General features: G+C 43.0%; 1 protein-coding gene across 1 annotated transcript in view; it reads left to right on the top strand.

Annotated features, from left to right (window-relative positions):
- The window catches only part of SYNE2 (spectrin repeat containing nuclear envelope protein 2), a 197,690-nt gene that overhangs the window by 17,266 nt on the left and 166,782 nt on the right, over nucleotides 1-13,642 (top strand). Inside the window, exons 3-9 of the mRNA XM_074149900.1 lie at nucleotides 5,856-5,917; nucleotides 8,990-9,085; nucleotides 9,361-9,438; nucleotides 9,539-9,631; nucleotides 10,886-11,067; nucleotides 12,310-12,506; nucleotides 12,985-13,085. Coding sequence (XP_074006001.1) covers nucleotides 5,856-5,917; nucleotides 8,990-9,085; nucleotides 9,361-9,438; nucleotides 9,539-9,631; nucleotides 10,886-11,067; nucleotides 12,310-12,506; nucleotides 12,985-13,085 — 809 coding nt within the window. The remainder of the gene's footprint in view (nucleotides 1-5,855; nucleotides 5,918-8,989; nucleotides 9,086-9,360; nucleotides 9,439-9,538; nucleotides 9,632-10,885; nucleotides 11,068-12,309; nucleotides 12,507-12,984; nucleotides 13,086-13,642) is intronic.

Below are 13,642 nucleotides of genomic sequence, written 5' to 3'. Positions count from 1 at the left end.
ACTTTCCCTCCCGTGCACAAGCCCTTCCCCTTTCTTCCCTAGGACAGCAAACGGACCCTATGTGCAGCATTTCCCACCAAGCCTGTGCAGAACTCTATTTTCACTTTTATTTCAGGGCTTCTGTGCCAATTCAGACAGAAGAGAGTGTTTTAGCTCTCAGAGTTTGGGGCATGTACTTACTCTTTCACTGTTGAACTACAGAGGTCCTAATTTTTGTCTCTGCTTATTAATCCATGTGCATGTTACTATTAATTCCTGTAACCCAAAGGATGATTATATGAGAACATGGCTGCTAAAACTGTTTTTGAAGAGTGTTTAATGATATAAATGAATTGTGCTATTTTCATGCAGTTACGTCTAATCTTTTATGAATGATTTCTCTTCAACTGAAATGGAAAATATGGTGGTACATATGGATAGATTTTGTTGTGCAGCTTGTAGATTGCACTAATCTCTGAGTAAAGGAGAATATCTCTCTGAGACCACTTAGCTCATCCATTCATCCAGAGGTCAGGTAGACTCCTAATTCTTATTCAGCATTTTAATTTTTTTTTTCTAGCTGTATGCCTCATCTGTTGGGGACATTATGTTATTACAGCTACACTTTATTGTCTTTAACCAGAATGATCGAAAAAGTCCATTAAATGTTTATTATGATTTTTCAGGGGTGACTTACCTATTCGAAGAGCTTCCATAGGACCTGCACTGAAATTTATGCCCTCTTTATGCCGCCTGCTGCCTGGGTGAGGAGCTGGTCTGCAGTTTCCCTAACTGCATGGCTTTGTGGCATGAGACGGGGCTGATGGCACTGGAGGGGCAACTGACACATGAGACTGCCTAAAAAAAAAAATATCAATTAACGGGTATCTTTGTCTGTTTCACATGCCTAATGAAAGAAATAGATTGTATAGTTGCGTAAATGTGTTCCCTCTAGATAAATTTCAATTTTTTTAAAAGCATTATGAGGTGCATAACTGGTTAAAAACTGGCATTAAAATGCCTAAGGAGTGGATGGCTTCTGCGGGACCGGTGTATTGAAGGCCACTTACGTTCAAATCCCTACTTCACTGTGGATTTTCTTTAGAATGGCAGAAAGCCACTTAAGCCCTTGACTTTAAAAGTGTGTTGATATCTAAATGATGAGACTCAGTACCTTTAAGTATTTAACCTGCAACCTCTGTCTATGCCCCCAAGTACTGCAGTGCCTCGCTTCCCGGGCTGTTGCAGCAGTAAGGACAGTGGTGATTCAGGGCAGAGCTGCTCTAGCATCCTGGCAATGAGAAGAGCAAAACCGTTTAAGAAAGCCAGGAGGGCAAAACTCAGTGTGAACAGGCTTCCTGAGTTAGCAGCAGTTTTGGTGAATTGGGTAATTTGCTTTCAAAAGGAAAAGGAGGTTGAAAGGAATAGTGTAGAAAGGAAAGTTCCCACTTGCCTCACAGACATGGTAGTAGTTAATTAGTTAATATTTATATGATATTTGGATTTGAAAAGGCCCATTCCTGTAGAAATATTTTCATCGCCTTCATTGGGCTTTGGATAAACTTCTTAATCTTGACAAAAAATACTGTGTTTGTTTTTAATTGCATAACACCATGTTGCTGAACATAAATGCTGGAAATAGCTCTTTTTCCCTGCTTTCCTGTCTGCAGAAAATGAAACTCTCTTACTGGGTGGAAAGCAAGGGACTATATAAAGGGCTCAGGGGTGAATTGCTTGCCCTCTCCCTGGGTTGGCAAGTACTTAATGGTTCTTGTGATATTTCTGATCATTTACCAGCGTCTATCTGCTTGGTTTGTACCAGCAGTGTTGTCTTGAAGGAGCTGTCGCAGTTATCCCTGCTGACCGGGCTTTGGTTCATTTTGCTAAGCCTTCGGGCAGTGTGGAAATGGTTATTTTGGATGAAACTGAAATAAATGCTCCAAGAAGGTACCATGGCTGTCTGTGGGCAGTCAGGCCAGAGCTAGTCCAAAACAACCTTTCTTCTGGTGGGTATGCTACGTCCTGAACACCAGCTCTTTTGATCTGTTTTGGTCTTTTTGATCTGTTCCTCTTGAGCTGCACTGTTTGCTGCTCTAGGCGTAGCCTCAGCTGAACGGTGAAAGGAAGATATAAAAGTATCATACACAAGAGGTAATTTCTTCTGGTGAAACAGAAATGGGAAGATGACAGACAGGCTTGTGCTCATTAATTTCAAATACCTGTTTAAAAAAAAGCTTTTTTTTAAAAAAAAAAAAAGAAAAAGACACACAGTTGTAAATGGTTCACTGACAGTGATGCACTGGTCCTCACGATAGAAGAAAACCTCTTTTGCTGTTTGGTGACATTGTTTGATGAGCGTGGACAGACAGGCTACATGTGTTCTGCCACGGTTTGCTTCCCCCAGCTCCCTGCTGGGGGATGAGATGGTGCTTTCCTATGAGCTGCCGTCCCTGACCTTGGGAAGGGAGGCACGGAAGGCAACAGAGGAGAGGAGATTAAGTCTGCCCCTTCTGAATCGCCGTTAAAGGAAGGCTGAGAGTAAAACTGTGGCTGGCAGCGCTCCTGCCCTCCTCTTCCTCCTGGGGGAGTTCAGCACTGCCGTGGTCCCTGCCATGTCCCCGTACTCCAGCTCTTAATGATTTGTCTGGTTTGTAGCACTTGTTGGTAGCTCATTACCGGATAAAACAGTCATTGTCCAGCAGCGTGTATTGATTTGCAGCTAGCCTACGTGACGTGCTGCTTCCATGTGTTATTGCTTCCTAAAGAGTTGTTCTGAAGATTTGCTTTAAAACACAGGGTGAAATGTCGTAGATTTTGTTTTTTTTTTCAGATTAGTGGGTTCTTATTTTGTTCTCTCAGATTTTGGTTTGGTGAGTTTTGTCTCATTGTGAAGGAAATGATCGGGTTTTTTTGATAGCTTTTTTATGTCAGTGACATTTTGAGAACTAGGGCAAGAGAAAACCAATGTCACTTAGAGTCCTATAAAAAGGCCTAGCAAAGAATCCATTCATCCTCATAAAAATCCGTATTAATTAAACACGTGGTAGAGATAAGAATTTGAGAGCTTGATTAAATCATTAGCGCCTCTGAGCAGTACAGTCAGAGGGGAGCTGGGAGGGAAAACACAGTCGGCCTGAAAATTGTGATACGACTGCCCTGTCATGGTGCCAGAAGCACGTCTGTACTGAGCTGTGTGTTGTGTGGTCTGGATGGAAACAGAGTGACTGCCGCACTACAGTCCGTGGAAATATTGCCAAGCGTGGAGTTTTGTTATTAATTCAGGATGGGATTTTTATTATTATAATTTATTTGTGTAGGGAAATAAACCACATCGCAGCTGAGGCAGCAGCTGCTTGGAAGGCAGCCCGATGGGTTGCACTAGGCAGCAGCCGTAGCCTGGGGAAGGGTGTAAGGTGTACTTAGGTGTGTGCAGTGGAATAACTGCCTTGTACTTTCGCCAGGTGAGACATTTGCCGGAGAGCTGCCCGTGTGAATCAACACTTGCAGCATCTGGCCCATATTGCATAATGAAGCATGTTAAGATGGAGACATTCAACCAAAACAAGACCAAACGTCCTCATCCTAACCATTCTTGAACTGGGGTCCGGTTCAAGAAGGACAGGCAACTGCTGGAGAGGGTACAGCAGAGGGCTACAAAGATGATCAGGGGCCTGGAGCATCTCTCTTATGAGGAGAGGCTGAGGGACTTGGGTCTTTTTAGTCTGGAGAAGAGAAGGCTGAGGGGGCATCTGATCAATGCTTATAAATACTTAAAAGGAGGGTGTCAAGAGGACAGGGCCGGTCCTTTTTCAGTGGTGCCCAGGGACAGGACAAGAGGAAATGGGCACAAACTTGAATCTAAGAAGTTCCACCTAAACATGAGGAGAAACTTCTTTCCTGTGAGGGTGGCAGAGCCCTGGAAGAGGCTGCCCAGGGAGGTGGTGGAGTCTCCTTCTCAGGAGACATTCCAAACCCACCTGGACATGTTCCTGTGCAACCTGCTCTGGGTGGACCTGCTTTGGCAGGGGGGAGTTGGACAAGATGATCTCCAGAGGTCCCTTCCAACCCCATATCATTCTGTGATTCTGTGATCAAACCCAAAAGCAAGTTCTCCAAATCAGTAGCAGTAGCGTGTGTTGGCAAGAGCTACAGCTGGAAGAATCACCGGCGTCAGGCAGAGTAGTTAATATTTGCTTTCTGTCCCTTTTCAAGTGCCAGCGATAGCAGCCTCGCCTGCCTGATAAAATTGAGTGCAGCTACTCAATAGTCGCTCGTTAGGTAATTGGAATGGCTCCTGCACGGGTATTCAACTGAAGGGTGTGGTTGGGTCCTGTGCTAACATGAACCCAGTATCTCCATGCTATTTATGTCCTCCTTGGGAGCATTGCAACGATTGGTCTGTGTGACATATTTGCACTTATTTTCTGTTTTCCAAACAAAACAGAATTTTGAGATAGTGTTTTTGTCTGTGCCTTTTAAGACTACCTTTATCTGTTCATCACGATCTCCGTGATGTTTAAGAAGGAGTGTAAAGCAATCCAGCAAGCAGGGGAAATCGACTGTTTCATGCTCTGACAGGATCATAGTGTTGCAGATTAGAGGAGGACTGTTGAAAGACGTGTTAGCTACAGGATGCAAAACAGCCCTCGACGCATGTAATGCCTGAATGTTTTTCTCGGTGAGGCAGAAGGAGGTCTGTGGGTCGGATGGGGGGGTTACGATCAGGAGGCTGCATTATCAAAAAGTTGCTTGTGGCGATAGCACAAGAGGAAATGGCCTCAAGTTGCACCAGGGGAGGTTCAGCTTGGATATTAGGAAAAATTTTTGCATTGAAAGGGTTATCAAGCATTGGAATGGGCTGCCCAGGGAAGTGGTTGGGGCACCATCCCTGGAGGTATTCAAAAGACAGGTTGACATAGTGCTTAGTGGCATAGTTTAGTGATGGTTTTTATCAGAGTCAGGTTGATGGTTGGACTAGATGATCTTAAAGGTCCCTTCCAACCTAGGCAATTTTATGATTCTGTGATCTCTGATGTGAGAAGTGGTTTAAATATTCTGATTTTTTGAAACATGGGCTTAAACAGTGTCCTCTCTTCCTTTACAACTACTGATATCACTGTATACCAGCTTGCAAGACCTGGGTGAAGAGCTGGATCTCTGCATGACCAGGTCATGCTTTCAGTCCTATGTCACCATTTTTTTACTGTGGCGTGAGTTCAAGAACTTGCTTCTTCCTTCTTTTTAAGACCCTTTGTGCCCTTGTTTGGCCAGATTAATGGTCTGCATTCCCCAGAGATGGCCCAGCACTGGAAGAGATGCTGTTAGAGGGTATATTCCCCAATGGCAGCCTAAGATCTTTCCCCAGCCCTTCAGTTAGCCAAGACAGCCGTTGTGTGGCTTCACCTACAAATTTGCTTTTATCACTTAATCACAACCTCCATCTTGGTCTCATCACCCAACTCCATGCATGGCTTTTGCCAAATTTCAAGATGGCTCTTATACTGATGATTGCTCTGAGTACTTCGTGGAACATTTATGAATGGATGGAGTTATCCTAGATGTTTTGCACTGTGGGATGGTGTGTTCAATCTGCTGTTTGCATTTGCTGAGCTGTTGAGAAAACCTTCATTAGTTGCTCTTAACTGCATCCAGTAGAAGTAACCTTGATGATTGTGGAGGTCCTTGCAGTATCAACTCTGCAAGCAAGGAAATGTCAGCACTAAAATAAAAGTTGATAAAAACTAACACTAAATTGTATCTTAATATCTGGAATAATTTAGCTTAGGTTTGAGTTCGATGCCCTGTATCTTCTTGAGAAGGAGAAATAAAACCAGATCATTTTTTCCATTAACCATGTTTTTCTCTTTTTTTCCCAGTACAGCGAGAGTTTACACAAAAGAAAACCTTCACTACCTGGATAAATTCTGTATTAGCAAAGGTAAGAAGGGAATTCTTCAGGAAAAGAACCTGCCTTTTGCCTTTTTGATTCAGACGTGCTGCATGGAGACTACAATTTTTAGGAATAAACAAAATTAATATAAGATTTTTAGGCACTGGCTGGAAAAAGTAGCCCCTGGAAAGCATTTATTTAATAGGTGTAACAGCGTCGTATCAGCCATCATCCACGGACATTTGTAAGAGATAGTTTGTAAGATAGATGACAGCATCTTTCTTGCCGATGTGGTAAAACATACTTGTGCTGGATTGTGGCACACGTCTCAGGCTTTTACGAGGTTCCGTGTTTATGATTAGTTTTACTGTGTTTAGGTAAGTATTATTCTATTATGCAAGCCCAAGAACGTGAGTTTAATGGGATGACCTGAGTGACTGGTAAGTATTAAGACAAACCGCATAGCAGCGTAGGTGCTCTTTAAGCTTTCACAAGGCAGCTCATGCAGCGTGTGCTGGAGCTCCCATTTGCTCGGGTGAAAAAAAAAAAAAAAAAAAATCCTGCTTTGGTCCGTCCATGGTGGGTTTTCATTGTCCACAAGTGGGTGAAAAGAGGGAAGGTTTAGTCAAACTTGTACTCGGTGTATGTTGAGCATACTGGTGGCTGGCGAGCGGGCTGCTGAGGCGGCTTGGGCAGGCCCAGCACCCCCAGTGGTAGTTTTAAATGAGGCATAAACACGCTAATGGTCATTCGCCGAGGAGACCAGCCTCCAGAACAGCCAAGTCCATGCTGGGGGAAGGAATCGTGGCAAAAAGGGTCAGCAAGGAGCTCTTTTTGAGGGCTTTTGAAGCCGGGCAGAGCGGCTGGTCTGTACCGGGAGCTGGCAGCTGGTGGGGGGCTGCTGAGGGGGCCTGGGCCGAGCCAGCACCCCCGGCGGCAGATTTAAACCAGACGTAACCATGCCGGGACCACTCCCACCCTCCTCCCCCCATAAAAGTGGCTTTTCAGGAGCTAGTTGCTAGTCTTCAGGACTAGTTGCTGGGCACTGAGCAAGCAAGCAGCGAGTGGGCGTAACCTAGGGTGCCACCTGGGAGCACCACCACAAGGTGCAGGGCGCAGGGAAAGGGCACGTAGGAAGGAACTGAAGCTCTGTCAGCTCGACAGGTGAGCCCTGCTGCTGGCATCGCCCCCTCGGAAAGAGCTTACCCATGGTCTCCACCGGGAGGAAGGTCAAGCTCTCATCCTCAACCAGAATGGATGTGGGAACGCAGACAGAGCTCCCAGGGAAGCATGCGGCTGTCCTGGCCACAGGCTGCAGGGAGCGCCAGCACCTTTTACTGGTAACGAGCGGCAGCTACGAGCCCCGCTGTGTGAGATGCGAGCAGGTGAATGATCTGCTCGGCCTGGTGGCAGAGCTGAGAGGGGAAGTTGAAAGGTTGAGGTGTACTAGGGAGGGAAGCAGCCAGGGACTAGGAGCCCCTGTATCCAGCCCCAGTCAGGCTGAAGGTAGAAGCCTAAATGATAAGAATGAATGGAGTCAGGTTCGTGGTCGGGGCAGCAGAAGAACTCCCCCCTTGCCCACCTCACCCCATCCTATACCTCTGAAGAACAGATACAAGGTACCGGTTGAGGAAGGCCAGTCGAGTGAGGATGTAGATGATGGGCAGTCTTCATTACAGATGCCTTCTCAGTCAAAAAAGGGTACGCCCCGGATCACCACCACAACCACAAGGAGAAAACGAAGGGTTATAGTCGTTGGTGACTCCTTCCTAAGGGGGGCGGAGGGACCAGTATACCCTGTGGACCCTCCTCAGAGGGAAGTCTGCTGTCTTCCTGGAGCCCGGGTTAAGGACGTTACCAGGAAACTTCCTGGCTTAGTACGTCCTTCAGGCTATTATCCATTATTGGTTTTCCATGTAGGCACAGGGGAATCTGCAACTCGCAGCCCAAGATCCATAAAAAGAGACTTCAGGAAGTTGGGAGGGCTGGTAAGGCAGTCTGGGGCACAGGTTATTTTTTCGTCACTCCTTCCAGTTGCAGGCAATGATGCTGGGAGGAACAGACAGATACAGTCAATTAATACATGGCTCCGTGGCTGGTGTCACTGCCATAACTTTGGGTTCTTTGACAATGGATTCGCCTATACAGCACCAGGCCTGTTAACATGAAATGGGAGGCACCTCTCTCAAAGGGGGAAGGGGGTTCTTGCACAAGAGATTGCGGGATTGATTGAGAGGGCTTTGACAGGGGGAGGGGGTTAATAATATCAGGCTTATCTGTGGTAAGCTTTGCGGTAAGGGTTAGGGGGACAGGGTGCTCGTAAGGGCCTTCAGCCTGGCTCCCTGAGCCATGCTGATGACACTGCATTGCAGTCGAAGTCTTATGGAGAAGAGCCACCAGCTCCTGAGGTAGTTGAAGTCAACAGAGAAACCCCTGTGAGACATCTGAAGGGGTGTTTCCCTAAGAAGGGGGCACAGCCAACAGCCCAGCTGAAGTGCCTCTACACAAATGCACGCAGCATGGGCAACACACAGGAGGAGATGGAAGCTACGGTGCTGCTGGAAAGCTATGATATGTGGCCATCACTGAAACCTGGTGGGGTGAATCCTACAACTGGAGTGTGGCTGTTGATGGGTACAAGCTGTTCAGAAGGGACAGGCAAGGAAGGGAGGGGTGAAGGTGTTGCCCTCTGCATTAAAGAATGGATAGAGAGTGAGGAGATGTCCCTAAAGGTCTCCCTGGGGTCAGATGAAGAGAGAGTTGAGAGCTTGTTATCATTCTGTGATTAGGAAATCAAATATGAATTAACTGCTTCTCTAAACTTTCCCTTTTTCAAAGTTTGTGGGTTTTTTGCCACTTACCTCCTTGAAAAATATCAAAACTTGAAAATGAGGCTTAAAATGACCCTTATAAAACTCAGAGGCAGGGCAAGGGGGAATAAGAGCCAGGCATAATAATGGGTTAGAAGAAGCAGGATATGGCTGATCTGATGCAGGATTTATATTTCAGCTCATTGGAAAAATAAAGGCTCCTAAATATTTTTTTAACAACAGAGTAATCTGTAATGTTCTGTCGTGTGTTGAGTTCAAAATGACAAAAGCATTGAAATTTATTTTGCAGCGTACGCCTCCTTCTGTTATCTCAGACCTATATACAGACATACAGCAAGGACATATGCTTTTGGATCTGTTGGAAGAGCTTTCAGGTCAACATCTGGTAAGACAAGAGTAACAAAAATATTACCTAAATCCTTCGTCAAATCCAGCAAAGATTTGTAGATATGCTTAATTGTAAGCATATGCATGATCCCTCTGGAGTCACAGAGCTATTTGCAAGTAACTTATTCTTACACCAGTAACACTGAAACGCACTGAAATAAGTTGGTCCAAAGTAATATGTGAATCTTTGCAGGATTTTCCCTTATCAAAATATAAAATAAAACTAATTTTTACAACTAAGGATGTAACCTGTTTGTTTTTTTTGCTTCTCAGCCACGGGAAAAAGGTTTTAATACCTTCCAGTGCAGAAGCAACATAGAAAATGCTTTGACATTTTTAAAGAGCAGATCAGTGAGTATTAACTTCAAAATTCACCACTAAAGCCAGTTTAGCTGGTGGAACATTTTCTTTGTTAACAATGATCCTTTTTTTTCTTTTTTCTTTCCTCTAGCTTAAGCTCATAAATATTCATGTTGCTGACATTATTGAAGGAAAACCTTCCATTGTGCTTGGCCTAATTTGGACAATTATATTTCATTTTCATGTAAGTATTTCAGCGATGTAACAGAGTTTTAGTAGAGGGAAAAGCAAAAAAATGTGTTGACTTATGTGGTTGCCAAATGAGATGAATTTGTACAAAGCATAAGGTTATTTTCTGACAAGTTGAAGTGATAGCTCAGGGAGGAGACACACCAGTGCGTCTTGCCTGCGTCTGTGAGCTGCTTCACCAATGCAAGGATGGCAGTACAGCCTGATGAACAGCATTGAGCTGTAAATGGTAGGAAGGAAGGATATTGTGATTATTTTTTTTTTTTTTTTAAGTAACCAGTTAAAAAATAACCTAAACTTTCCCTGTCTCTCTAAGGCCTGTAATGATTAAGCACCAAATAGAGCAAATATTGCAAAGTGGCTCACATTCATCTCTGCCAAGGGCAGCCCCCCTCTTCACTGTTGGCTGTGTTCACAATGTGTAATTCTTGCTATAATCTTTTTCTGTACCAGGTGCCTGGATAACGTGAAGGCTGTGGTAGTGGTGGTTCTTATATAAGATAATGAGCGTGTCTCTTGCGTGACACAAGGTTATGGGGAGGAGGAGTGTTTGAAAGCACAGGGCCTTACTTTAATCATGTTGTAGAGGATGATGGAGCCAAACTCTCTTCTAGCAAGAGCCCACCAGTGGTGGACACATAGGTGCACTAGGGGTGAACTGGTGATTGGGGCTCAGGAGATCATTAAGAATTGAAAAGTTCTTTAACAGTATTAGATGTAGCCCACATTTTTCTTGGTTAAAGCACTTTGGTGCTGAAGGTTCTTGTACTGCACATAGCCGTATGCATTATTTTTTCACCTAAACCAAGCTTCTCTAAACAAATACAGATCTCTCGGGTCTATCAAGTAGGTTTTCCTGCACCCTGAGTGAGCAGGCAAACTCTGAGTATGCCTAATACATGACACTGTTGACAGCAGAAAACACAGCTGCCACAAGCTGCTTTCACTGGTAGGAGGAGTAGAAAAGTGCATTGAGTGAGAAGGTCCCTTGATGCCAGTGCTGGTACCCACAATACAGCATGGAAGTCTTTGGGTGAATGTTTCCTGTCAAAAAAATCACCTAAAGATGTGAGTTCAGCATGAAATAGTTCAGGTTGAGCAGACAAAAAACCCTGATCTGATCTTTGGGGGCAGGGAACTACTATTACAGCTGTCATCGAGTCCTTTCTAATCCTCTGTAGTTTTCTTTCATCGATGTCTTGGTAATTTTTCACTGAAGCCTGATTAACTCTCCCATCATCTCTGATAGATTGAAGAACTTGCCAGGACACTTGCTTGTACTTACAATCAGCCTTCACTTGATTGTTCAAGTGGTGTTGACTCCTCTACAAAGGCAAGCCGATCAGCTAAAAAAAGTGCTAAAATTAAGGAACGGTGGAAGATCTCTGCTACAAAGGCTCTTTTGTTGTGGGCAAAAGAACAGTGTTCACTGTAAGTTCCGTCCAAGACCTATAAATAGCATGTTACACGTTGTATTTATGGTTTTCCTCTAAATGTGGTGATATTTTCCCATCTTTTTTTTTTTAACATTACATAGTGACAGCTTAGCAGAAAATCCTTTAGATTTCCAATGTTACTAGTATTTTTAATATCAATCAGGCCCTAAACATTTTGACATGAGCCCTTTAAATATAATAAAGTGAAGCTAATCCTACTAATAAAATACCACAATGTGAAGTGAGTTGTTTGGCTATTCTCTTCTGTGTGATAAGTCTAGTGGAATGTTTACATGATTTACTAGTTTTAATCCATGTGGTTGGCACTGGTTAACAAAGTTTCAATAACTAATTTTTTTTTTTTTTTAAATAGAAAATGTAGGATTTCTAGGATTCCCACGTCTCATGTTTAAAAATCAGCTCTCTGTCCATTAAATCTTCCTCTTTCTTTTGCTTGCTTTTCTTCCTCAGCAATATTGCTGTTCTGTAGCATCCTTTCTGAACTGTGGTTACCTTGAATGATTTTGGTATCAGTGAATCCTATAGTTTTTGGTAAAAGAACAAATCTTGTAAGTCCTGGCCCATTGTTGTGTGACTAAATTTGATAACCTGAAATCCCATATTTTTTTCATGACAAAACATACTCGTAATACATGAGCCATTTCTGGAAAGTTGTTCCAGAATTCCCTGTGGCTCTCAGAGCTGGACATCTCACAGCACTGTCCAGGCACCGCTTAATAGAAGATGTTTCAAAGACACAAAGCTAAATAAGAGAAAAAGAATATATCTTTCTTGTATATCTCTTTTAAGGTCTGGATTTTCTAAAATGACGGAGGTGATTCCAATACTCAGTGCCCTTACAGGCAAATACCTGCATGCTCTTCGGGCTTTGCTTGTTGTTTTTCCATCCCAGAGAATCTGCGGATATCGAGCACAAAGTTGACATTCAGAAAGGATATTGGATCAGCAAGGCTCAGAATGTAACATAAGATGAAAACACTGAGTCATTTTGCAAAAATAGTAAAAATATATATAATTGTAGTGATAGTACCGGCTGTATTGTCTAACTCAACTTTTCCAGAAATTCAGTGGCAAGGTTCTCTATAACTCCTTAGATTTGGTTCATGTTTTGGTTCAATTTTGCTGAATTTATATTTTATTTCTAAATTTCGAAATTTGTACTTAGGACATCTGAGGAAACAGGCTATGATGTTTGTTTCTAATCATTTTGGGATAGGCATGGCTCTATCAGTGTGACTGATTTCAAGTCAAGCTGGCGAAGCGGACTGCCTTTTTTAGCCATCATCAAAACCTTACGACCAGGTCTAGTTGATTTGGAGAAGGCAAAATCTAGAAGCAATAAAGAAAACCTGAAAGAGGCTTTCAGAATTGCAGAACTGGAGCTGAATATTCCACGGCTTCTTGAACCTGAAGGTAAATGATCTGCAATTTTTTGTTTTGCTTTGTTATCAGGAGTGTAATTAATATAATCATATATGTGTTGACTTGTAATACAGGAAAAGATAAGGCTATGCTTAAGTTTGAAGTGGAACATTGATCTTTACTGTAATGCTCAAACCTGAGGTTCTTTATTTTATAACACCAACTGTACTTCAGATTTGTTGGATTTTTGAATTGGCAGCAAATGCAGGAATGGTATGCAGAAGAAGGGGTATGAAACTTTCCTGTTCATGGGAGAAACTTGTTCACTAGTTCATCATGTAATATTAAAACATTCCCAAGGAAAAAATGTTCATTACATATTAATTTTTGTCAATGGTATGTTAACTGAGCTGCTGCAAAATAAACATGTTTATGGTAATGTGTTTTAATAACTGCAGTATAGCGTCTAATTATGTGATCGGGCCTAGAGGGCTGTGTAATTATGTAAATGGTGTATTGGTTCTTGTAGATGTTGACATTATGAATCCAGATGAAAAATCTATCATGACTTATGTGGCTCAGTTTTTGCAATACTCCAGGAATTTGCCTGAGTCTGAAGAAGACATGCAGGTATGTTGTGTGATTTATCACTGAGGCATTTATGAATGAATGTGCATCATGGGTGCCAAGAGTATCAGTACTTTCTTTGCTCAGTACCTGACTCAGTAACAGTTAGATAGTAGATCATGGTTTGATCCTCTGATTCAGTTACTGACAGGGCTGAATTGGCTTGAACCTTATGATGTTCCTGTGTGGTAGTCAAGACTCAATGTGATAGATTTTTGATGATATAGGTGGAATTGCTGTGCGAGTTGTCTTGGTTTTTCATTTAACTATTACAGAGGACATTTTCAAGCCTGGTTGTCTTCATGCGTGCTCTGAAGTCTGTATGTAAATATTGGGGTAGAGGCAGTCAGATTTGCAAATGTGCAGATCAGCCAGCTTTACATTTAATAGCTCACATGTAAAGCAGACGGAAGTTGTCACTCACAGATCACACTGGTTGGAAAACCAAGTTTTCTATTCTCTATATTCTCCTATGACAGTCTATGTATTAATTGATTATTCACATATCTCCATACTGATAATCTCCTTTCAATAGCTGTGCAATGAGGCTCTACTTTTAA

Source organism: Numenius arquata, chromosome 6 (assembly GCF_964106895.1).
Source record: "Numenius arquata chromosome 6, bNumArq3.hap1.1, whole genome shotgun sequence".
NCBI classification, from domain to species: Eukaryota; Metazoa; Chordata; class Aves; order Charadriiformes; family Scolopacidae; genus Numenius; species Numenius arquata.
Note: the sequence above shows the minus strand (reverse complement) of the source record. Positions and strands in the feature narration are given on the sequence as shown.